We start from the raw sequence: 25,306 nt of genomic DNA, 5'->3' as shown, positions 1-25,306 counted from the left end.
CTCCCTAAAATTACCTTAAGACCAGTTTTCCTTCTAAGCATGCTATTAAAAATAGATGATCAGACTATTATGAATAAAAAAAATAAAAGGTAAAAGAGTGCCTAACGACCTTCTTGTTAAGAGAAAGCAATACCTCACAATACCTCACTGCTTAAGCTGTAATGCTGGACATCAGGCTTAACCATTGAGAGAAAGAAAACACAAACTATTCCTGTATTTTTCTTATCCATGCGAAGATTTTCAGTATATTTTGTTTTTTTATAATGTTTAGACACTATTCGCTCATTTCGACTGTAAACTGTACTGTAGGCAGTCTGCAGGACTGTTGCTTTCCAACAGAGGCAATAGTCCACGTTGTCTCCAGCCCACTAATTCAATTACCAATCTCAGACTGCTGCCAGTGTGGGCAATGAAGTTAGTGGGTGGTTTAAGAAAACTGCTCTTTGCAAAATCACACCTATTCCCACTTGAAATAAGTGTGGTTAAGTGTGTGTTGCAAGAAAAAAAACAGATGGTTCAGAATTGAGGCTTCGATGCAGCAGGGCTGATTGGCTTGGTGGATGCTGTCACCATGGTATCCAGACCAGATGTCAGAGTCAGTCAGAGGGTTCTGATCTGGGTTGTATTTATCAAGCATCTCAGAGTCACTGCTGGGAATCACACTGGCAGTTAAACTAGGAGTGAAATACTTATTGCTACCATAGAATTATATTTATTAAGGTTTCTGCTGGCAGTCTCAGCAAGCAGTGCTCTTCTTTGAGGTTGATCGACACTACCATTTTATGACACTCAGAACTGTAAAATTCAATTAATGATGACATCTTGTGGTCTTTCCTCTGCAGTTACGGTATCTTAATCAATATAATCAAAAGACAGACAGGCTGATCTACACACAGTTTGATGCCAGAAAACACAATGAAGTACTAAAAGTTGCGCACAATTAACTTTTAACTAAACTGAAATAAATTACACATAAATTACATTTTTTCTTACATGGCTTAGCATACCTCTCCCCATCAGAAATCAAACAAGTAATCAAATTTTGTTTTTGGTTGTCACTATATATAGAAATGTTCATTTGTATCCTCGTTTCTGAATTGACCATTCGCCAAGCTCCACTGCCCCTAAGTTACTCTTGCTACGCCTGTCCAGCCTTCTGTTTTCGCAAGGCACATATGCACGTTACAGTGGCAGATTTACCACTTGAAATTTAGAGTCAGTTTTGAAACAATGAGTCCTTGATTTTAGACAGTGGGAGACCAAAGCGGGCTTCTCATTTCTAGCTGGCGAGCCCCGACTTTTTAGCTAATTAAGCTAATGTTAGCTCCATGAGTTGGTTGAAAACGCTGTCTCTGGTTGACTTTGTAATGTTTCCATCTGACTCGTAAAGACATTGTTGTAGAAGGGGTCTTAAATGTGCTCTTGATGGGTACATACATGACATAATACTAACAGACTAAGGGTAAAGTTGCATGCCCCAGGCAAAATCCAGTTCAAGCGCAGAGGTCTGCAAGCATCACTGAATTACCAATAATGATGTTAAAGCTAGCACAACATGCAGAGAAATCCAAAGCTCCACAGACCTGCTATTTCTAGTTATGGTCGCTAATGTATGACAGTTGTTGTTTGGGTTGTTGTTAGCGAACGTCAGTTGTATAGTATTTTTTCATCTGTGAAGTTATCTCAACCTGTTTTTCCTGCCTGACCTTCTATTCTTCTAGAAACTTTACATAAATGTTTCATGACAGTGTACATCCATAAAAACAATCTGAGGGAAGCCAAAGTTTTTAATTTACCCTCTAATTTTGCTACAGCAAAGCAAAAACTCTGGGTCCTCAAGATGACCTATAGTTGGGTTTAAACAAGTTTAAATGACTTTACTCTTCTCTCTTCAGACGCTCAATAATAGATTTGTATTGCTCCATGCAGATTTACGGTATAACTGTCTCCCATATCCTAAACCTTAAGCATATAACCATGTAATCTAGAGTTTAGAGGAAGATTGTTTTTGTATTGGATTTATTCATTTATTCAAATATCATTTTTCTCAATTTGGCCCAAGGGGAAACGTTTTTCATTGGATTTTATTTTTGTTTTGTTTTCTTCTCTATCTCATTGCTAATAGGATTTACTGGTAGTGGAGAATCAAAAATAGTTTTTCCAGAGAAAGACAACTCTTATTTTTTATTTTCTTATTTCCAGTTCAATAGTATATTTAGTACAACACTGCGAATATGTGTGTGTGCATATGGGTACGTGTGTGTCGGTGTGCACAATCATCTGAATTATAGGAAGTGGGGAAAAAACAAGTTTAATTTCAAATCTTCCAGGTTCTACAGCGGCAAATGCAAACTTTCTCCTCGCTACTCAACACACACTCTGCCATCATAGTCATACACACACACACACACACACACACACAATTATCTACATGAACACAGTAAGCATTTGCAGATATTCTATGTCAGTCTATCCTTGAACACTGGGAAGCTCCAAAACATCACATATTCAGAAACATTGGCATGTGCACTACACAAATACAGAATCTAAATTACATAGAGAATAATTGATATGCGTTGTTCTGGTTATTTGTGGCGATGATTTTCGCAGATCACCTTTTGGGATGCGCAAATGCATCAATAGCCCTGTGGCAGTGTGTGTGTGGTTGTGTACACTTCCAGTCATGCATATTTGTGAGAATGTGCGCACAGTTGTTTCTGTCAGTCCTCTGTGCATGTGTGTGTGCGTGTATAAACATACCCCGGTGAGGATACCTGGGAGAGACGCTAGCAACAGAAATGTCTCACCTGTCAATCAAGCTTCCCACACTGTCGTGTTGAGGAGGAGGAGGAGGAGGAAGAGAAATCTGAAATGCTTCCATCCCCTTAATGAGGAAGGCCTCCGTTTGGGAGTTAAGAGTGCTTAAGGAATGGAACAGTGATTTGAGAGGAAAAACAAAGAAAGAAAAATAGTGAAAAACAGCCTGTTTCTCCGTGTTTAAGGTTTCTCAGGCAGCGTGCAAAACCTCCCAGCCGGGACTTTATCGTAATTAGCTCTGTCAGATGGCCTGTGCCAGGGGAAGCTATTACCTTAAATAGACTCACCAGTGATACGGATCCTGGTTCTTACAGATGTTTGCATGCCTGTTGAAGATGCAGCTGGCTGGCGCCGGTGTGGGCCCTTTTCCCAGTTTTGTGAGTCTGATCACTGATGCAGAATTAAAATAGATAAATTGGGAGTTCTTAGTGAAACCAAGTGTTGAACATAGAGCTCACGTTGTCACCTACTATATATGAGCTGCATTAGAAATAAAAAAAAAAAACACACAAAATACCTGTACGATACCACAGAAACATATGTATAGAGGACATTAATTCATGGATTTCTATTAACCCCAGTTAATTACACACAAGTGTAATATACCGGCTGGGGATTCTTACACAAATCAGTTAGGTTTAATGCTCATTTGGCCAGCATGCACAAAAACACCACTGTCATGCGATTAGTTTTAAAGTTGTTTTTAGGATTGACTTGTTTAGTTAGAATAAGATAAGGTGTGGTGAATATGGTGTTGGTGTGTGACTGTCAGAATAGGTGTGTGTGTAGGTGTGTATCCTGTCCCGCGCAGGAACATATTATCTTCCAAACAGTTTTCTGAACAAGTGCAGTAAAAATAAGATGATTCAGGCTTGCCAACTTTGAAACCTGACTCATAGGATGTGCGACTCATCCAAATGGCTTTTACAGCCAGTTGTGTTTTCTCCCAGAGAAGAGCCAAGCCAGAGTTAAGCTGGTTCCTTCATTTGCATATTTTCTGCCAATTCAAACTCAAAAAGTAGTTTGCAGTAGTTTTCCAGATGTATTTGAACTGTGTAAACATTACTGATTCATTTGACAGACATGTTTTTTGTTACTTATATCGCTGGCCCTTAACATTTAATTAATTAGTTTTCTGTGAGAGTATCACATAGTTAATTACAATCCTTCCACTTAATTTCCTTGTAACAATAGTCACCTCAATTTACGTAAGTAGCCAAAGCTGTTTTGTTTTTTGTGGTACTTCCTTCTGTTGACATTTGCTCATGTTTTGACCGGGTATTGTTTGGGAACATGGGTTTGAAATGTATGAAATAGCCACAAAATAGTTACTTTTACGCAGTACAAATAGTACAAATACTTCCAGCAAGTGGCGGCATGTCAGCTTGTGTGCAAAAGTTTTTTGTCACGATTTAACTGTATTAATAATGTTTCTATGGTTCTGAATACAATTTTGTTTGCTGTGCACTTTGTTTCATTTCTAAATGCTGAGTCTTTTCAAAACACCATCTGCTACAGTAACTGCACATAGGTTAGGACACCTCTTGATCTCTCTTCTTTATATTCATGGGGAGATGTTCATGAATAAGGAATGCTAAGAGCCTTATTTATATGCAGAGAGAAAACAATAAAACCAAATTTGTGCTGCTCTCTGAGATTGTAGCTACATGTGACAGGAATGGGCAGGTATAACTCGATCCTTGTATTGTATAGGTGTACTTTCAACAAAACAAAATAACGCATTTATCCTGATTTCCCAAATTTGACCTGTTTGGATATTGCTAAATAGTATGTCACATACTGGATGCCAGCTCGCAGTCAAACTCCATCCAGCCAGTGATGTGCTTTCTTCTAAATAAAGCTAAAACCTGCATGTGACTAATAGAGGAGCAGGAGATAACACTCTAATCCCATGTCCTTCTCTTCCAGTATCATAACAGGGCATCTGTCACTGAGGGGCAGATTATCTACACGACTCGAAGGTCACATGTTGACAAGATTATGAGGTGCAAGGGTGACTATAGAAGCTGCTGCCAAGTTGACTCACAGCTGTTAATAGCTACTGTGCTGCCTGCATGGTGTTAGCATCCGGCATATGGCTTGGTAGAAGATAGCTACCCTAAATCTTGTGAAGAGAAGCAGAGAAAAGGGAACTATAATTTCAGGAGGAGGAGAGGGAGGAAAGGCGGAGGAGGGTGTGGAGAAGAGGAGGAGGATAACTGAAAGAGGATAAAAGGTAGAGAAAGGCAGGATAAAAGATTACACATTGAAAGGATTTCTGGCTACAAAGATATATACTAAAACCATACATCTGTTACTTTGACGTCCCTCTGTTTATAGCCGTCTACATGTGGCTTAATGCTCCCTGAAAGAGGATGAAAATGAGGTGATGGCAGAGGGAGGAAAAGGAGGAGAGAACTCCTCCCGGTTTATAGCTCGCTACATGGTAGCATGCTTAGCCTCTGATTAGAGCTTGCTACGTGTGGTTAACATCTGCTGTAGCATGTGGCTGTATAAATATTAGCTGGCAAGCTAAGCTGGAAAGAGGGAACAGTACAGGAGGAGCAGGTGCTTTAAGAGGCCTGTTCTGTATCAGACATTAACACATGTCTCCAGTTCACATCCAGTTTTTGTGCAAAAATGAATTAGCTGGATTATATTTTTGAAAGGTGCCTCCAGTATACACTTTGAAAATGGTTCTCTTATCCTCACAAAACACACATGACTCTCTCAGGTAATATTTACAAGCTTTAGAACTGACAGTAAACAAATAGGGCCTCCTTCATGAATATTTGCTCTTAAATTTGCTTGTGAAATTTTTTATATTGTTCACCTGATTCACAAAATGAATGCAGACAAATTATTTGTCTTGGTCAGTGAGAAGTAGCGCAATATGTCATTAGCATAAACACCCAAAGTATTGAGGCAGCAATCCTGAGTACCATGTGCCAAAAAAAAAAATTTGAATCTTGGTCTACATGTGTCTCTTAGACGTATTTCTATCTAGATTTTGCTTGTGCTTTGGCTCCAGGAGTGTAGTGAAGGCTTTACATTACATGCACTTGTGTGCCTGTTATATCTGTAATCGAGTGCATGCAGAGCTCCTTAGGCATTTATGCAGTTTTTATGATTTTGTTCATTTTTGAGATTTTGGGATCACTCGCATTGTCCTCTGATGGATTATCTTTTCACAAGCACAGGGGCAGCATAAACCTACAAACAAGTCATGTTAGGTAAGAAAGCAAATGCTCCACTGCACTGAAGACAACAGAAACAGTGAATGAACAATTATGTGCAGCAGACAGATAAAACAGAGGTAGTCAGACATGATGGCTATTTTAAACTTATTGTAAAGTAAGTACACATTATAGACCCTATGGGTAGCTAAGGCAGACAGACAGACAACAACCTATACAAAAACTATAAACAAACACCACTGAGTTCACATGTGGATACCACCTATGGGTGTTATCTGCTGGGATGACTCATCTCTCTTAGTTGATGCTATAAATAGTTGCATCTTACTAGCACATTACATCTGGTGGTTAATACTGAAAAACACCCCCTCAAATCAATTTTCACTGTGACCCAGATGTGCTGGTTGCTTATGAAGAAAAACAGATCTGATTATCCACTGACTAAGTTTAAATGTAACCAACATAAAATCTCTGTTGGAAAGCTGATGGCACAAAAGTGACAATAAGAACGGGTGACAAGAGGGGATAAAGAAATGGGATAGATGGTAAAAATATGACTGACTTCTTGAGTGTGTCTGCGGACTCTGTATCTCAATGAGTCAATCCGACAGAGAAAAAAATCATTCCCCCCCATTTGCTTGACAATAGGAATTAATTTCAAATCACGCGTATGTCTCCCTGATGAACGTAATTGCTTTTCAGACTGCACTTTGCCATAGAGAGCCTTGACAGTGGAAATTAAGCTGAAACACAATCTTGTCCTCCATTGTACTTGGGAGTGCAATACACACAAGGTTTTGTCAGTGATTTGTCACAGCCCTTTGTCTCAGAACAATGGATGACTTTGCTGTTGTTACTGGTGCTGACCTGAACTTTCTCCGTACAGAACTTGAAGAATTGAACAGCAGAGGAGAGGACTAAGGAGAAGACTAAAGAGACAGAGAGAAAAAATAAACCAGGGGTGTCAGATTTTGACGTAAAAGATTGTGACAAATTGCATATTAGCAGGATTTTGTAGAAAGACTTTGAAGCAGTTTGTCTGGGTTAGGTTGAGCTTTTATTACATTTCGAATAGCAGATAGTCAAACATATCATCCACCACTGGTGTGATGAAAGGTTATTCTAGACTGTAGCAACGGCTGTAGCTGAGATAACTGAAATCTGTTTTTTCAACTAATGGATGGATTGTGAATTTTGTACAGGCATTCATGGCCCCCAGATGATGAAGCCTGATGACTTTGGTTATTCCCTGACTTTTCCTCTAGCGCCACCTACAGGTCAAACTTATCAAGGTGAAACATCTACTTGATGGACTAACACAAACTTTTGTAAACACTGTCATGTCCCCTTCAGGATTAATTGTAATAATTTTTGGGATCTCTGACTTTTCATTTAGCACCATCATCTGGTCAAATTATTTGTCCAATTCTTTATGTTTGGTTTATGACCAACTAGCTGCAAAACTAATGACATTTCCATCAGCCTCAGCTGTACTTTATGTTTAGTGTGAATTGCATGCTAACATGTTGAGGTAAGATGGTAAACACAACCTGCTACACATGTTAGCCATGTTAGCATGTTGACATGTTAATATTGTCACTATGTGCACTGCTGTGTTTAAATACAGCCTCACAGAGCTACATGGCTGTAGACTTTTCGTCTTGTTGTTAATTACTTATTTGTGTAAAGGTAGTGATTATTGCCTTACCACTGAATAGGCGGTCTGGGTCATGCTATCTTTGGACAAGATCAAATTACAGTTAGTTTGTAAAATCAATTGTAAAATCAATTGGTGTCCAGCACATAGGGAGACATTTTACATTTTTTTTTCTGTGTCTTTGTCTCTTTTGCCTGGTGTGAGTTCTCCCTAAACTCTTCATATTTGTCTGTATAGTTATGTTTCGGAAGACACAGAAGATAGTGCTTGTCAAATTTAACCATCCTTTCCTCCATATCAGATGTTAAACAAACCCAAAATACAGGCTTACTGTTTTTTCATGGTCATATATTTTGTTCTTTTCTCCTGATTTATATGTGTCATTTTTAACTCACCAAAATTAAAATGGTTTGAAATGATCAGGGTGGCTCAGATGAGTTTCCCAGCATTTCTGAAAACCACTCATTACCAGAAATTCTGTGCTAATCAATAGTGATCGTCAGCAAGGGTGGGATAAATGTGCCCCAATGAGTCTGACTTTTTAAGAGCTGTTTGATCAATGGGAAATTCAATAGTACTCATTTTCATTGGAGACTGTTGATCCATGATCTGCTTCAAAGGCTTTTCCATCCGGCCAACCTTCAAATTCTTGGGGAAACCTGGAATTCTTTTGGGCATAGAAACTGTCCAAATCAAAGACACTGAATATTAACACAAAACATGTTTTATTGCAAAAATGTCAGTATTGACCTTTAAAAGCTCCACAACAGCTGAGCTGTAGTTCAGGTTTAGATTTTCTATGCACTCTGTAATAGAGAACACAAGGAAGTGGAAAAGATTTGATGACGAATAAAACTGCTTTCCAACTCATCTCACCTAAAATGAAGAAGCAAATGAAAAAGAAGTCAAGTTGGCAAACACAACTGAGCTGGATGAGAATGTGAGTGTCTGCCGTATGTGGTGGAATGAGGTAGAATATTAAACCAACTTGTCTTGGTGATAGGAAGTCTATTGTAAGGGTGAAAATTGATTAAATATGCCAGAAAAGGAGAAAGAGTGAAGGGAGAGAAGGGGAGGCTGAGAGAGAAAATGAATTATATATACAAATGACAAAATCATGTCATGTGCAAGTGCATACATTTTGTTTTTCAGCTGCTTTTTGTTTCTCTCCCATCTTTTCTGTCACTTAGTGGAACTCTCTAATAAAGCAGAAGTTCTTACTTGCTCAAATCTGCAGAAAATGTTGCTGTCTGAAACAAATGAATCTATGGGCACCGAGAAGGTGGAAGAGACCGTTAAACTTGTGGACTACATTGTCCAAAAGGAAAGCCTTCTTTTAGTTAGTTTGGCCATCAGGACAGATGATTGATTTCATGATTTCAGTGACTGATTGATTCAGTTCAAAGCACCACAAATACCTTGGAATACATTTTAGCAAAGGAAAAAGACAACTTGAGGTTCAACATTGATTGACAAGAAAGTAAGAAAAAGCTCTTCTCCTGGAGGGAGTTTCAACAAGGATATATGACCATGTTGAGCAGATTTCCAGCTTGGCAGAGGCATTTTTGTTAGTCATGCGGGTGCCTTTGCAGCATGATTCAAAAGAAAGACATTTGTTTAGTGCTCAAATCAGTTCACATGGCCAAGATTCCTGCAAAGAAAAAGAAAAAAATCCCCCCATTCAAGTCTAGCGCAGGGTGGAACCCTACTGAGTGTAAAACAATTCTCTCAGCTTGTGGCTCGGATCCTGAAGGAAGGATAGCACATGCTGTACTGTTTGAAGATTAGCTACTATTGTGACTGCCAATGACTGAGACATGAGAATAAAAGCACGGTGGGTATCATTTATAGAACGTTATCAAAGAAGCAAATGGACCTTTTGTTGCTAATAGACCTTCAATACAACCAATTCAAAATAATTATGGACTATCCAAACACAGTGTGGGCACAAAGCTGGAGTAAAACAGAATTCTTCCACAGATAAAAGAATCAAGGTATTGAATGTTACCGATGCCTTAAAGTTTGCCCTTATTAAGACCAGCTTTTGCAGTTTTTGATCTTTTGCACTTGGTATTTTTTAGAATTTTGCTTTTTGACATATGATGGGCATTATGTCATATTTGGAGCACCAACTCTGTGTTTAATGATGTCCCTGTAAACACCTGCCCTTGTATTGCATTAGCACTTAATATAAAATGTCAACATCATAATCTGTGTTATTTTAGGAAGAGATAAGAATCTGCAAATGGTTTCAGACTTCTCAAAAGCAAATCACTGAATGAAGAATAACTTTCATTGCAGTTAGGCGAGCTTTCTATTTTTATACTGTGATGAAAGTGTCTTTTTGCTTCACACACTGTTCCAGTGATCATTATTTCCTCTATCTTGGAGATTTGTATGTATTCATCACAAAGGATGAACAATCTGTTATACATTGCAAATTATTTTTTCTAAATTACCATCTGTGTACTTCTGCAACAAAGGAGAGGTTTTAATGTTTGGCTTTTCACATAAATTAGTATTAGCCAAAGTGAGGCCAATGTAAAAAATAAAAACATTTAAACGGCTGCTTTTGTGCCTGTGCATATTTCGGTAGTCATATAAACATTATATAGTGAGCTTCTTGTGATATTCAGAACTATTGATCTTAAAGCTTAAAGCTCCGCAACTTTACAGAAGTTTAACGGAATGCCTAGCTTTTTAAGCTCCAGACCAAATGGAGAGGGGAATAGCCACTGATAAAAGTGCGGTGTCTCTTTGTATTTCACAGCAATCAATTGGACAATGTGGTTTCCCCCTCTCTGTAATGCACCTTGGTTGCTCAAAGTCTAAGTTGAAAAGAACAGCAGTGGACTTTGCTTCATCAAGTTCGTCTGTCTGTAAAAATTCACAAACTTGCTCCACAATGCCATGCAGCTGTATTTACCATTAGTGCTTTCCTAATTGAGCCCAAATGGTTGTGATGCACTTTGGTTCAACCTGGAAACTTATGCCTGTTGTGTGTAGATGGATGTGTCTGTGTTTTGTGAGATGAGCCATTATGTGTATATTTGTAAGCACGTGGACACATGTATTGTCAGTGTCTTCATCTCCACCTGCATCTTAAACCACTTTTATCCTCCTACACACGCCCATAAGGGTTGGAGAATGGGTCAAAAAGAGAATGGAAATACCAGAAACATTTTAGCCATCAGATGGGTTGTACCTTTAAAAGCCCCCAACCCATTATCGTAATGGCGTTTGATTCTGAAAAATGGATTCCCCTGAAGAATTGTCCATTGTGGGGCCACAATTTTATACATACAAGCCCCTTCCTCTACCCCTGCCACGTCAAGGCATTTCATCTAATGGCTGAAATGGCACTCCTCCACTCTCCTTTTCAGGGGGACCATTCAGAAAGTGCCAAAAGGCATCTCACTGCAGTCCTGGTGATTGGTCATGTCATGCCATGCCTGTTGGGTGTGTCATTGAGCTGGCTATCGAGTGTGTGAGAGCGCGCGCGCGCATGCACAAGAACACCAGAGGGTTGTGCTTGCTGTGTGTGTGTGTGTGTGTGTGTGTGTGTGTGTGTGTATACTGTATGCATGCTCTGTACGTGTGTTAAAGCATAAAGTTCTGCAGGAACAGGTTGAACTATTTGTTTCTGTGTGTGTGTGAAGAAAATCAAAGTAAAGGACATTGCTTTATTTGATTACTGGTAAATGATAAAGAAATGAATATGCTACATTGACAATAATAGGATTTTTTTTTTTTTTAAAGAGAAAACCATAAGCATACACAGACTCAGTCTGGTTATATGAGCCGCAACAAGAAAATATCACTCTCTCAGAGAAGAGACAGTATGCAAATATTGTCAAATAGGACACACAGAGGATGAGCAGCATTTGTTTTACCCCACTGCTTAAAATATGAACAGAGGAATATATTTCCGAAATTGGCTGAGAAAAATACCAAAACTAAATGAATTCTGTATCCTGCGGGGTGAAAATACAGAAATAACACAAATATCTGCAGAATACAGTTACATCTGCCATCAGCTCTCTTGATCCAACACAGTATACTGTATGAAGTACAGACTGCATATAGTAACTAGTAAATTCTTCTGTATATTCATACATGCATTTATTTTGTATGAACATACAAATTTGACTTAGTATTATTATTATTTATTGTATTTTTTCATGATTTCATTTATCTTGTGGTGTCATTTACTCCACTACAGTTTGCAACTATGGCCAATGTCGTTTTGTGTAAATAATGATGCTTGAATTTGAATTGAAGAGAGAGGAAGTTTTAATGAAGGTGGTGCTCTTGGGTTTTTCAGGTATGAGAAGCTGTGAAAAATGTGTTGCCCTGAAGGCACACAGTGTCAAGGCAGGGACCAATCAAATCTCACCTGACCTGATGCTTTGTGATGACATCATGTGTGTGTGTGTGTGTGTGTGTGCATTTAGCTCGGTTTCACAACACCTGCAAGACATTTATGACCTGGATAGAAGACTGGACCCTCTCTCCACATCCTTGCCATGCATCTGATGGAACTGTTTTGATAGAAAGGGCTAAATTTAACAAAACAATCAAAACAGGAAGTTTTGATTTGTTTTTGCCATTTTAGTTGTGGAGTAAAATAAATAAACCTGAAGCTAATATGGTTTTCAATGCTCTCTTAGCAACAAGAAAAGCCACAACTATGCTTACTTCCAAGCACAATGTTTAGTGAATAAATAAGTGCAAAGTGGACACAAAACTTTTTACTAGTTTGTAGATGTTTACTTTGTACACTCACTATAATGTACTTTTTGGTGGTTTTATTATGTATGTGTCATATTTTTGATATGTGATGCACACATCATGGCTCTGATGTTGTCAATGGCAGGTGAATACTAGGTATATCTGTATACTACAGTAGGATGTCAGTACGTGAAAACAGTTGTAAAAGAGGAAAAAGACTAAATTATACCTTGCAGATTTGCCTTGACACCAATAATTTCTTCAGAGCAGATCTTCACCATGCATCGCACCTCAGGGCATTGCAAAGCATTTTGATGTTATTTTACAGGCATCACTGAACTTGAGCTTGGCTTAGAGAGGGGAATATGTCAACTACTATTTCTTCACAGGTATCATCAGAGACGTTGTGAGAGCAGCTCATAGGATCAAGAATTTTCGTGGGAACTTTCTGAGTCAAGGTATTTGGTTAATAGATTTTTTTTTAAAAACATTTTTGTACTTTTTATTAGGTAAATATGTGACACGTATTGCACAGGGTACTGGGTAAAAACCAAATCAGCTATATACATTATGATTCATCCAAAATAAGTTTTGCTGAGCATTAGTGCAAGCATCCAGCACCATAAATCTAATTATTTGTATTATTACAGTCTTGTATGCCTGATCATTGAAATTATCTTACAATATATTTCTTTGCTTCTCCACTATTCCCATGGGATGCTGCTAAGAATTATGCTTCCCGAGGCAAGAAGTCACACACCGTGCTGATGTGTCAAACTTAAAGGTAACATCAATAAATCATTACGCAATTATTTTGAGACATTAGTCTTATTACCATAAACAAACTAGACCATTGCTGAAAGTTTGCTGCCTCTACCAGCCTCAGCATTGTGTGCCAAGTCAGGCTTTACTTTGCAGGTAATTCACAACTTTGTTCAAACTCCAGCATTCTGACTGTTCTGCAAGGTTGCATCTCAGTGCTTGGTTAGCCCATGATAATAGAGTCGCTGCATCAGGGCCTTTGATCTGCTCTACTCCTTCTTCTGTTTCTTTAACAGAATAGTTTGACCTTTTGGGAAATACACTTATTTGCTTTTTTGCCGGGAGTTAGATGAGACAATCAATACCACTCTCTTGAGTGTCTGTTAAATACAAAGCTACAGCCAGCAGCCATTTAGCTTAGCTTAGCATAAAGACTGTAAACAGGGGGAAACAGCTAGATTGGCTTGGTCCAAAGGTTAAAAAAAAACTGCTTACCAGTACAGCTAAATATGACAAATTAGCATGCCATATGTTGTTTATATAATCAAACACTGAAGTGTAAAGTTGTGGTTTTGTGAGGTTGCCAGGCAATGAGCAGAGACTCCAGTCACTGCCAATGACCAAGAAATAGTCCGGCGCATAGCTTCCTGTAAAACACAACTTGTTGTTTTTATACTTCAGTTTTTGTACGGATTAAACAAATGAGATATAAGATGGTAATTTATGGGCATTACAGGCGCTGTTAGAGCAGAGAAGCAGGCTAGCTGTTTCCCCCCTGTGTCCAGTGGATATGCTAAGGTTAGCTAACCACCTCCAGACTCTAGCTTTATATTTAGCGTACAGATATGAGAGTGGCATCAATCTTCTCCTCTAGGAGACAGTACTACTACTTGTCCCAGGAGGGACAAGTAGCATCATCTTTGCTGCGATAGGAAGGGATGCCTTTGTAGGAAATGTGGTCTTAATTTTAAGAAGCGGAAAATGTCACATGTAACATAGCACCATTTCATCTCTTTGAGCCCAGACACACATGGGAACCAGCAATGTTTTTGTAAACCCTGTTTGTGGTGGGTGTACAAAAACAAGCTGCATGTATTATTTAAGCTATATGAAAACATGAAATGTATGCTTAATATGGGCATGCAGCAATTTATTAGCTGCCCATCATATTGTAAATTTGAAGCTGGTAACCACACAGATAGTTTTGTGTAAACATTATTCTGTCCGGCTCACAGCGACTCTGAGTCTCTCAGCCTTTTTCTCCCTTCTTCTCGTCACACACACACACACACACACGCACACACACACACACACACACACACCTACCCTCTCTAATCAATAATGAATAGAGCCACATAGTAATAGGGCTCCTCTCCTCCTTTTGACCAACTCAGATTCTATGTGAGAGGGCAACATCTATCAAGACTGTTACACTACCAACGCCTGCTGCTGCAACGTGATTAGAAGGTCTGAGTCTGGGAGTGTGTGTGAGCGTGTATGTGTGCAAATTTGCAAAAGGCCAGGACGAGCAATTTGATAACACCATGTTAGGCTGGGCGCTTTACATTTCTATTCATAACCCCCCTGGGAGACACCACTCATGCACAATATGCCGCTACGCACCCGCACTGCATTACAAAATCTGAGTAAATGCTACAGTGATTATGGTGAGTGAAATCATTATGCTTACCACACAGCAGGTGGTGAGGCAGGACTAAGACCTGAGCTAATCCTCACTGCGCTATTGCTGCTCCAAAAGAGGAACAGAATACAATTAGTCACTCCCTCTTTTAATTAAGTCCACTTGGTTCAACATTCAGTCTAAGGCCTCTGGTCATGCACACAATAAAAAACACAGGTATAAATAGTATAGAGCAATTTATTCAAATACATACGGCAACAGAAAATGACTTGTATATAGTGCTGGTCAACAAAACAGAGGTCGTAAGTTTGGTACAGATGTACTGTACAGTTGTATTTTTTAAGGGGAAAACCCATATTGTGTATGTTTTGGTGCATGTGTGAAGGTGTGTTATGTATGTGTGAGTGTAACCGGAGAAATGTGTGGGTATGTGTGAAGAGGGAGAAAACAAAAAATGAGAAGCAAAGAAAGTGACAGAAGAATTGAGAAGGACTTTTTCAATATGTTTCCTGGTGGTCGAGTATAGTCTGTGGCATGTCCTGTGTCGCTGTAGAATTTCACAGTTCAGTTCTGACCAGGCATTATTGTCATGTCATTGTCCTGTCTCCCCTTGTATTCCATATTTCTGTACTTTCTGCTGTCCTGGCAGAAATGCCATTAAAATAATCTTTAAAGACTGTGAAATGAAACATATTTCGTGTGCCTGTGTTAAATAATCATTTATCTCTTATTGCATGCTAAATATGTGTCATGTATTTTTATATCAATATTCCTCTTTTAGCTAATAACATCACCTCAAGTTAAGTTTATTATAGCCCTTAATCACAGTTATAGTCTGGAATACCTTTACACTCCTCTCTGTACGATAGCAGTGTGTCCGATTTAATTAAAACAGGTTGTAGATAAAAATGAAATAAAAAGCTTCATAATGCTTCCAAAATTAGATTTGAGGAAACGATATGTGTGTATCTGTGTGCAAACAGCATGTGTATGTTTGCAGACTTTGCTATGTTTTGTAACAATCTGTGGATGCTCACCAGCCAAGGTTTTGCAATAGAGTTGGACAAGTATCTTTAAAATCTTTTTTCTTGATCCTGTTTTTACATTTCTTTCATGCATTATTTCTTTTACATCTCTGTCTGCACAGATCCACTTACCTTTACTTGAACTCCCTGAATTTCCCCTGAAGTATATTTAACTAGTTTCTTTGGGCTTTTTTTTTTTTTACTGTATGCAAGTGTGTCTTTTTGAATGTCTGAATGCTTGTTGGTGCTCATCTGTCTGACTGATTCTGTGTCTTTTCCTGTTTGTGCTGAATGTTTGTGTGTGTGAATCTGTGTGTGTCAGGGCTGATTCCCTGTGGTAGCCAATGTAGTTGGCTTTGTCCCTTTCCTGCTGTGGGGTCCATGACAGCGCTCTGCCTGAGGCCATGATTAGCTGATACCCAGGAGGCAGAGAGTATAGCATGGAGGGATGCAGAATAGGTTTAGGACAACCAAAATAGAGCAGAAGAAAGTGGAAATAAAAGATAAGAGAACAGGATGGGAGGATGAAATGGGAAGAGTGAGATAGTGAGAGGGAAGGGAGATCAGGAGGGAAGATAAGGTGGAAGGGTAAGGAGTCGAGAAGAATAACGGACAGGGGAAGCAAAGAAAATGAAGGAAGGCGGTAGTAGAAAGTGAGACCATATTAGAAAAGATAGCGTAGATAGGAGGGGAGAAATAAGGTGAAATGTAGAGAAAGGAAAGAAAGTAGAAAGAACTGAGAGAACTGAAGTGAAGAAATGAGAAAAAAAATTATGCAAAGCATGCAAGAAGAAGGAAAGTGGAGTAATGAATGAAAAGACATGAGCAGACAAGACATGAGCGAAAGTAAAGAAGTGAAGAGTGACAGAGAAAAGGGAGATGGGGATAAAATAGGGCAACTGACAGAGCAAGAAAATAAATAATTAACCCATTGAATATGGTTAGTATCCTGTCAAAAACAGAAATCCACATTCAGAAGCTCAGATGTAACCGACTCACTGTCCTACCACTGTATAGAGGAGCAGTCAGAAGAAGCAGCCAGGCCGAGAATCCTTTTGAAGGGAGCTCTTTGATGCATACATTCTCACATTTTTTTCCCTGTGTCATCTGCAATCATTCATCACAACCTCTGCCCCAATGGCTGAGCAATTCTAGCATGGCGTGTGTATGCCTGTCTGTGTGTGTGTGTGTGTGTGTGTGTGTGTGTGTGTGGTGGTGTGGGGTTGAGTGCGTGTGCATATGTATCCAGTGTGTGTGTGAGTGAGTGCCAATGCGTAAATGTGTGTGTGCATGCGTGACGTGTGACAGAAAGACAGGCTGAATGAATATTTCACGAGGTTCGGTTGTATGCAGCTCATCTCGTGTGTGCGTGTATGCGCGTGTGCGTGTGTGTACGTGTGAGAGGGAGAGAAAGAGAAACCCACTGAGATCTACAGCTGTGTTGCATGCATACTTGCCCGCGCTGTTGAATCATGCAGTTGGTATGAAGATAGAGCAGATGAATGATTAAAAAAGTTAGAAGGTCATGAAAAAAAAGGAAAAATTGCTTTTTTAGAAAAAGGGAAGGAGGAGATTGTGGTTGAATGCAAAAAGCAGAGAGAAGCAGAAGAGTGAGCGTAGCATAGTGAATTCAAATAAAAGGCAAATAGCAAAGTTACAGAATTAATCCTGATAATAAAAATCAGGTTGAGGTTATGCCAGTTTAAATAATATTAGAACCTTCCATCAAAACTGCATTAAGTCACTATTAATGTGAGCCCTGGGCCAAGATTCTGCAAGTCTGTGAGTCTTGTCTACTCTGGAGCCTCATTTTAATGGCAGCTGGCAGCTGAATGGCCCTGGACTTTTTTGACTCAGATCGGCCCACTGACCACACAACCCAAGCCAAACTTCAACAAGATTACTGAACAATATTTACAACTTTAGTAAAATGTTAATATAATAGTATAATGTTAGTATATTAATTATATGGTTGGTATAATAGTATACTATATACCACTAGTATAATATTAATTCCATTTGGACAATACAGCAGTTCCATTTTTGTAGGTTTTCTTCCTTCATTAAATCCTTGTGCAAGAAAAATGGTCTACGTTGGTGGTTAGTCTTTAATTTGTTGATGCTAAGTACTAACTAACTAACCTAAGTCAATAATCATAACCATTGATGCATAACAATGAGTTCTACATTTCAAAAGTTTACTGTAGCACTGCACACTATTTTAATGCCCGGTCATCATACAGGCTGTAATTGATCGGTTCATGAAAAGTGACATTTACGAGTGCATCGTCGACTTTATGAAAAGTTGAACATGTTTCAACAAAAAGCACCCGATATAGCTAAACAGCCAGCTTGCCAAACCCAAACCTTGGTTATCTTATCCCTATTGTCTTCTGTCTTACCGCTTCAGCTGCAAAACCTTGACTAACAGTTGAACTGGTATCGCTGTGCTCACTGGACTGCTCTCTCTGCTCTCTCTCCTCTCTGCTGCCAGTGTCTTCGGACTCACTAGGCTGAGATGATTGACAAATAACCAAATGAATAATTTGTTATTTTAAAACATTTGCCTGCATCAGCCTCAAGGGACTTCAACTTCTTCTCTCTCAGCTTTTCAGCACCGCCTTTACTATTTTTATCTTTTTATTTACCCATCTTGCTCCACTCCACTATTTATCCATCTTAATGTCACCATTTGTCATCCAATGCGGAGTAGTAAAGTGCTTGACTAATAAAGCCCCTTTTCTCAGCTAGGCAAACTTTTATGGGTTAATATTGAATACATGAGTCAAGGCCACTGTACAGCCATTGGACCTCCATGTCTAGAAGAGGCCACTTGTATTTCACGTCTATGTTTTCGTAAAGTTGGGTCTTATCCACATACGTTTGATATACGATCTATTGTACATCACCCAATACACTATTAAGGTCCACTGGTAGTTTATTACTTGCCAGCATCTTACCAGACACAGCAAGTGGGCTCACCTTTTCACACAAGCAGTGAAGCCGGAAAGTATCATCGGTTCACACAGCCACCCAGAGCACCCAGCTCAGTTTACTGGACATTTACAGTATTCATCAAAGGCCCTGAATATTTCCTGTCATGTTGTTTCAGTTGGCAGCAATAAAGCAAGAAGTAAATCCTCCTGGAAGTCATCTTGATAGATGTATCACACATAGACAAGTAAAATCGTCTGGTTTCCTGCATCTGTGGACTCATCCACTTGAATGGGATGCCATGGGGACTCACTAAGCCTCTCAAACAATTGCCTCTCAACAGCCTCTGCAATTTTGCCTATTCTCCTCAATTGTGTTAGCAGAGAGGGCAACATGCCCAGTCTTGTTAGCTGTCATTTCCCCAAAACGTTTCAAGCATTCATCCTTTGCTGGTGGAAGAATTAACTGCTCCCTGATGTGAAATTGCACCATTGAGTGAGGGTGCGTTTTAACATTTGCCTCTTTGAATCTTTGTCACCTTTTTTTTCTCAAAATATATCATTGGGGTGTCTTTAAGCAGATTGTTTTGTCTCTAAGTCCCAAAGTAAAGTGGATGGCATCATAGCCATGGGACTGGAGAGGTGCAGTAAGGTCGAGAAACCGAGAAAAGAGGAACATAGAGGAAGAGCCTTTACATATGGAAAGGATTGTGAAAGGATGAGCAAGTTACAGAGGAAAAGAAAGAGGAGGAAAGAGACGAGGAAGACCTTTGTAAGGGATCGTGAGAAGGTAGAAAAAGAGATGAAAATGTGTTCACTTTAAGAAGAGGACACAGGGAGAGAAGGAAAGAATTTGAGATTGATTGCAGTCACTATGTGCTTGCAAATGGACAAATAAACCAGGAGCAGTGTGAATTGGCAGCGTGGTATAGAATTGAAAGTGAGTGGAGGAAGCAGGGTGAGAACATGGGATTGTGAGGTGCAAGGTTGCACTGAGATATGAAGACACCACACCTGATTTGTGCCTGATCTAGAGGCTCAGAGAAGTTGAACTAAGTTGAACCAGCTGCATGTCTTTCTCAGGACTCTACATATCTACACGTACTGTATGTATGCACAACCCAGTCAGAGATACATGGATGGAATCCTGAATAGCTTATGTCAGTGCTGTCACAAGACACAGTTAGCAAATGAGTGAGTAACACTGAAGTTTACGGCATGAGAAAAGACAAATTTACATGTGGTAGTGTATGCAATGTCCTACCAATAAACGTAGAGTTCAACCATGTTACAAGGTTGATGAAACATCTAAATGAGTCACACCCTCCTACATCTACATCTGCTATTTTACATCTCGTTTTAGTTCATATCTCAATGGACATATCAAGCATTGTTTTCATTAAAGGTCTTTTCAGGGACTTAGAAACACCAAATATAGTCTGGAGATATTGTATTATTGTATTATTCTGCTGCATGGCTGTTGTCTAAAACAATGATATTGGCCTGCTGTTTTCCCCCACTGCTTTACAATTATTGTTCACAATTTTTGGTGTTTTTTGACTTTTCATAAACTTCTTGACCCTTTCAATACACGCAGAAAGAGATGATCCCTTGTTGGGACAGCAAATATTCAAGCCTGCTGAAATGTCCTTGAGCAACGCACAGAATCAGGTCGCTGTAGAATTATGTGATGGGGTTATCAATTTCAAATTTTGTAATAGTTTTGTAACATGTTTTGTACATCACATGCTAAAATTGCAAATGAATATGATGGTGCTATGGTAGACTGTGATCATGCAGCACCATTGTTACTTTCTTTATGAAAACCCTGCTATACCAGTTGGTTCCTGGGGTGCTGTTCTGTATGCTGTAGCTGTAGCCTCGTCTCCTGACAAAGAGGCAAGCTAAACACAATTTTCTAATGAGAAAGAATACAGACTCCCACTATAACTGTCTAGATACATATGCTGTTATCATGCAGATTGTTTGACTACACCCACTTCCATGTCATGTTTTCCTTGTGTTTAATGCAAATTCTATTTAATCAGTCAGTATAAATGATCATTATCAATCAATAATTAAATGCAAATAATGCACTCTGAATGTCCCAATAAATATAAATATGAGTCACTGATGAATTGTGAAAAATCAGAAAGTAGGCAATGAGCCTACTGTGGATGCTTGCTGAGCTCAGCAGCAAGCGTTTAAACACAGTTGTTTGTGTGTGTGCATGCATACACACATTTTCGACAGATGTATACCAGTGCATATGTTCATATGTGTGTCTCCATGTGCTTCTTTAGTGTGGGTGTGGGTGTGTGTGTATGTGTGTACAGGTGAATCTATATGGCTGCCTCAAGTGGTAATAGCTAATAGCCTATTTCACAGTAACTAGATCTTTTACAGACACAACCATAATTTCAAGTTCAATTGGTGGCAATTAAAAATGATAACTGTAGCTAATTGAGAATTAGATGCTAGCTATAGCATGTATGCACTAGTAGTGAAGGCATATTGTGTTGCACTATAAAGAAAAGAGCTTTAAATATGACAACTTTGATTGACAAATTATAGTACTCAGTTCTTGAGGCAGTGGAAGTCAAGATCTGTGGCTATTATAGAAAGCCCTACATTATCCGATTATTCTTTTTTCATTATTCCTTTATCTGAAATACCTTGAAGTGAAAGTTGTCCATGTATCTAATCTGACCGAAATATGCTTTATAAATAAAATAATATTTCACAGTAATTTACAAAATCATACAGTAGCAAATAAATAAACCAATAAGTTCTTGGACATCTTCCATCATTGCTGATATGTATTCCTCAATATTTATGTCTTACATCTGAATTATCTTTCAAATGATTTTACTGATTAAATTGTAATCCAGATAAACATTTTATTGATCAGCATCTCCTCCAAGGCTCATTAAGTGATGGTCCTCAACATCCTTTTACTTACTTATAACTTTCAATATTCATACCGCAGAGACATAAATGGTGTAACACACTAAATGATGACACACTTGATATCATAGATACATGGCAATAAAGGCTAACCTTTATATCAACAAATAACTCCTAAAAATAACAAAAAGTGTTACAACATCTAAACTTGTTACAGTTAGTCAGTAAGTCTCCATATTTCACACATTTTGTTTGCATCTCCATTATAATTCCTTAAGACTAAGGGATTTTGTAACCACAGGAAACCAATATTTTGTCTAGTAGTTAATCCACTTGACAACGTTAACCTAAACAACTGCATTTCTATGTTGATCAACTCTTTAGATTATCTATAAAATGGGTTACTGAATCTATAGCATAATATCAGCTTTAACCGTCTTATCAAAAACACTGGCTTGAACCGATGCAAGACCAGCTTACTGTATCTGTCCAGTGAAAAAGAAAGCTTCCAGTATTACTGTCGATCGACCAGTGCTAATAGGGAAAATCTTGGTCCATTAAAACTACCATTTGGAAACATGGCTGGAGATAGCAGCTGATGGCTTGAGATGTGCAGGTTTATGGTAATTGTGATAGGTATTGATAGTATAGCACTTCTCAAAGCAGAGATACAGTGTACTTTAGAGACAATGAAACAGTAAATGTGGAAATGATAACACTCTTTGCAAGTTGTAATGGATTTGACTCTACTGGTTTTCTGAGATTACACAAGATGGTGGCTGACATAAACTGAGGCTGATGATAAACACAATGATGTAGACTGGCTATGAGGGTTACCCCAAACAAAACTAACCTACATGTTATTATCATGATACCGGTTGGTGTGTGTCTGTTATCATCAACTGCAAATTTACTGTTTGCTGTGACTTTGAAAGGAGGATTTTATCAGTGTAGTCTGAGGTTTTGTACTTTACAGTGGTACTTGTATGAACAAAGGAAGGAGGCACTCATACATACATGTACAGCAATATAACCACCATCCCACAACTATCAAATGCGTATCACAGCTTCTGAGCAGTTTAATGAAACAAAAAAGGGTCATTGTTCACATTATACATTTAGATATAATGTAAAATATGGAAAATAACACGTCTACATTTTACCTCAACAGACAACAGCCACTTTAGCGACGGAAATGAAAATATTGTCGCCATTTTAAACCACTGAAGTGTTTATCAGTACCATAATGTCATGATGGTAATGTCTCCAGTGGAGAAATAAACACAACATGGAAAGACATCACTTCCTGTTCTTTCTGTTTTTCAGCTGAATGCCTACCATCATAGTGACTGATGCTTGATTCATGCTTGACGCATCCAAGAGAGGTTTATTATTATTATTATAATTTTTTTTTACATGTCTATTAACAAAACCAATGTACAACAATCAGTCATCATGGTTTAAAGAAAAAATAGGTGAATTACATATCAGGATAACTTTGAAAATTGATGTGGTAAATACAACCAAACTCTTGAACAAAAACAAAATAAATATAAGAAATAATTAAAAAAAATACAAATAAGCCAATAAATAAATGTAGAAAAAGATTCCACAGAGCCTTCATGTGATGTTTGCCATCGATATTTCAATGTGCTCTAAGTATGAAATAATTGTAGTAAAGACTTCTTCTTTCTTGCAAAATGTACATCTATTATTATTGTCAGTAAATTTGCATACCATACTGTTACAGTCATATATTTTGTGAAGGAGCATCCAAGAGAGTCACAGCAGTCCATGCCGCCAAAATAATGCAACATTAGCAAACATGTTCCAGCACTTAGCTCCCGTGCAACTGTGTCTGGTTGTGCTGTGCATTTTCAAAATGTTTTTAACATGCAGGAGCATAGTTGCAACAGCAGTCCTCCAATTAAGGCATTTTTTGAGCAATCTGCTGGTATGGCTCGCAAAATCAAAAAACAGCTACACCGAATCTAAATGCTCCGAATGCAACACTTTTTGGAGGAGAATGTGAGAACATTCGAGGGAAATCAACACGGGACAATGGCTCTTACCACACAGCCAGTATATTTTTTTAAATTCCTTCAGCACAGTGGGAAATCAATGCATCTGGTATCTGATACAGACATTTCTGCACCTTGCTGCTTGTTAAATTTCTGAAGTACGCATTCACACCAGACACACTTGCAAATAGGATTTGTATTTGTGTTGTCAGAGGAGTGGGGGGACCGCTTGAGGTTGGGTGTTTATAGTCTTGTAAAAGAGAACTGCAGGGGAAATGTGGCTGTTTTCTAAATCTGTAATAGGGAGACTGCAGAAAAGGAGAGATGCTAAAGTAGTAGAGGAGGGCAAGGAATGAAGGAGGGAGGAATAATAGTGAGAAAGGGAGTGACAAGCATGCATTGTGTGAACTTTTAACTTCAGTGGTCCACAGTGCAGAGAGACATGAATGTGCAAACAGAAAATGAAGCATAATAACACATGAATGAACAAAACAGTGAAGGTGAATACTGGCAGGTTGGGACTTGTTTGAACTTCTCACTGGTCAAAGGTTTAGTGAGAGAATAGATAGGTTTGTGAAGGACAGCTCCACACACACAGACACACAGATACACACCTACCTCTGCATCAACTCTAGTACTATGACCCTTAGGCAGCTCTGATGGCCAATTTCCAATGTAAATCAACCATCTCTATGCTGAACATGTCTGAAATGCCATTACTCATGCAGATATTGTAAAATCAGCCTTTAGCAGCAGAAACCCCCATGAAAGGCTGTTAGGGTCTGGGCTGGAACGCTAATTATGAAAGAGCTTCACTGCTGAAGCAAGGGGCAGGGACTTCAGTAGTTAGTGGTAACCAACTGGCAATTATAATAAACATCTTGAATCCATTCACTACATTATACTCAGCGTGTGTGTTCCTGTTGTGAGCTTTCTGTACAATGCATGTGCATATATGTATTTTCCTTTTCTTCAGAAAAGAAAATATCTTGGGCCATTTGTTTGGTTTGATACACTATGAAAGTAACAGAAAATAGAAAATCTACAGGAAAGGCAGACAGAAGACCACTTTAAAATAGTCACCAAGCTAACAGCTGTGCCATTTGGCTTGTGAGTGTAAGGAATCTGTGACACACTGAGAGGCTGTGTTCTGCCTGGGTGATTCTGCTATTACAACTGAGTATTGGGGAGATAGCACAATAGTAATTTAACACTAAATGTTGCAGTGTTGTGTATGAATGAAAATAATTGCAGGAGTATAAAAATGTTTTTTTGCTTTTTTGTCAAAATGTGCAATTGTCTGTTATTTGGTAAATTTTAGAGCTCACTATTGGCGGTAGGAGACTTTTTGTTTCAATCCATTATTGAAGTGGAAGTATTAAAATAAGGTAAAAATACAAGTATATTTCTTCACTAAAAATTTTACTTAAGTAAAAGTTCTAGTATTAGCAGCAAAAAAGTACTTAAATATTGATATTAAAAGTACTTATTATGCAGTCTTTTCATAATGTTATATTATATAATTTATATAGAGTTAGTCATATTACAGTCATCCACCAATTTCCAGCAGAGAACCATGGTGTCAGACTTGGAGGTGCTGACTCTCATCTTGAC

General features: G+C 38.6%; 1 protein-coding gene across 12 annotated transcripts in view; it reads left to right on the top strand.

Annotated features, from left to right (window-relative positions):
• Positions 1 to 25,306, top strand: part of grm8a (glutamate receptor, metabotropic 8a) — a 308,026-nt gene that overhangs the window by 227,865 nt on the left and 54,855 nt on the right. For 8 of the 12 annotated variants that reach the window (XR_006376766.1, XR_006376765.1, XR_006376772.1 and 5 more), the window contains 2 exons: positions 12,792 to 12,860; positions 13,131 to 13,186. The exons of the other annotated variants lie outside the window; for them this stretch is intronic. Coding sequence is in view for 2 of the 8 variants with exons in the window: in XM_044185504.1 (XP_044041439.1) it covers positions 12,792 to 12,860; positions 13,131 to 13,186 (125 nt within the window). In the remaining 6 variants the exon portion in view is untranslated. The remainder of the gene's footprint in view (positions 1 to 12,791; positions 12,861 to 13,130; positions 13,187 to 25,306) is intronic. 12 annotated transcript variants of the gene reach the window in all.

Source organism: Siniperca chuatsi, linkage group LG23 (genome assembly GCF_020085105.1).
Source record: "Siniperca chuatsi isolate FFG_IHB_CAS linkage group LG23, ASM2008510v1, whole genome shotgun sequence".
NCBI lineage: Eukaryota > Metazoa > Chordata > Actinopteri > Centrarchiformes > Sinipercidae > Siniperca > Siniperca chuatsi.
This window is presented reverse-complemented; position numbering and strand designations above follow the sequence as displayed.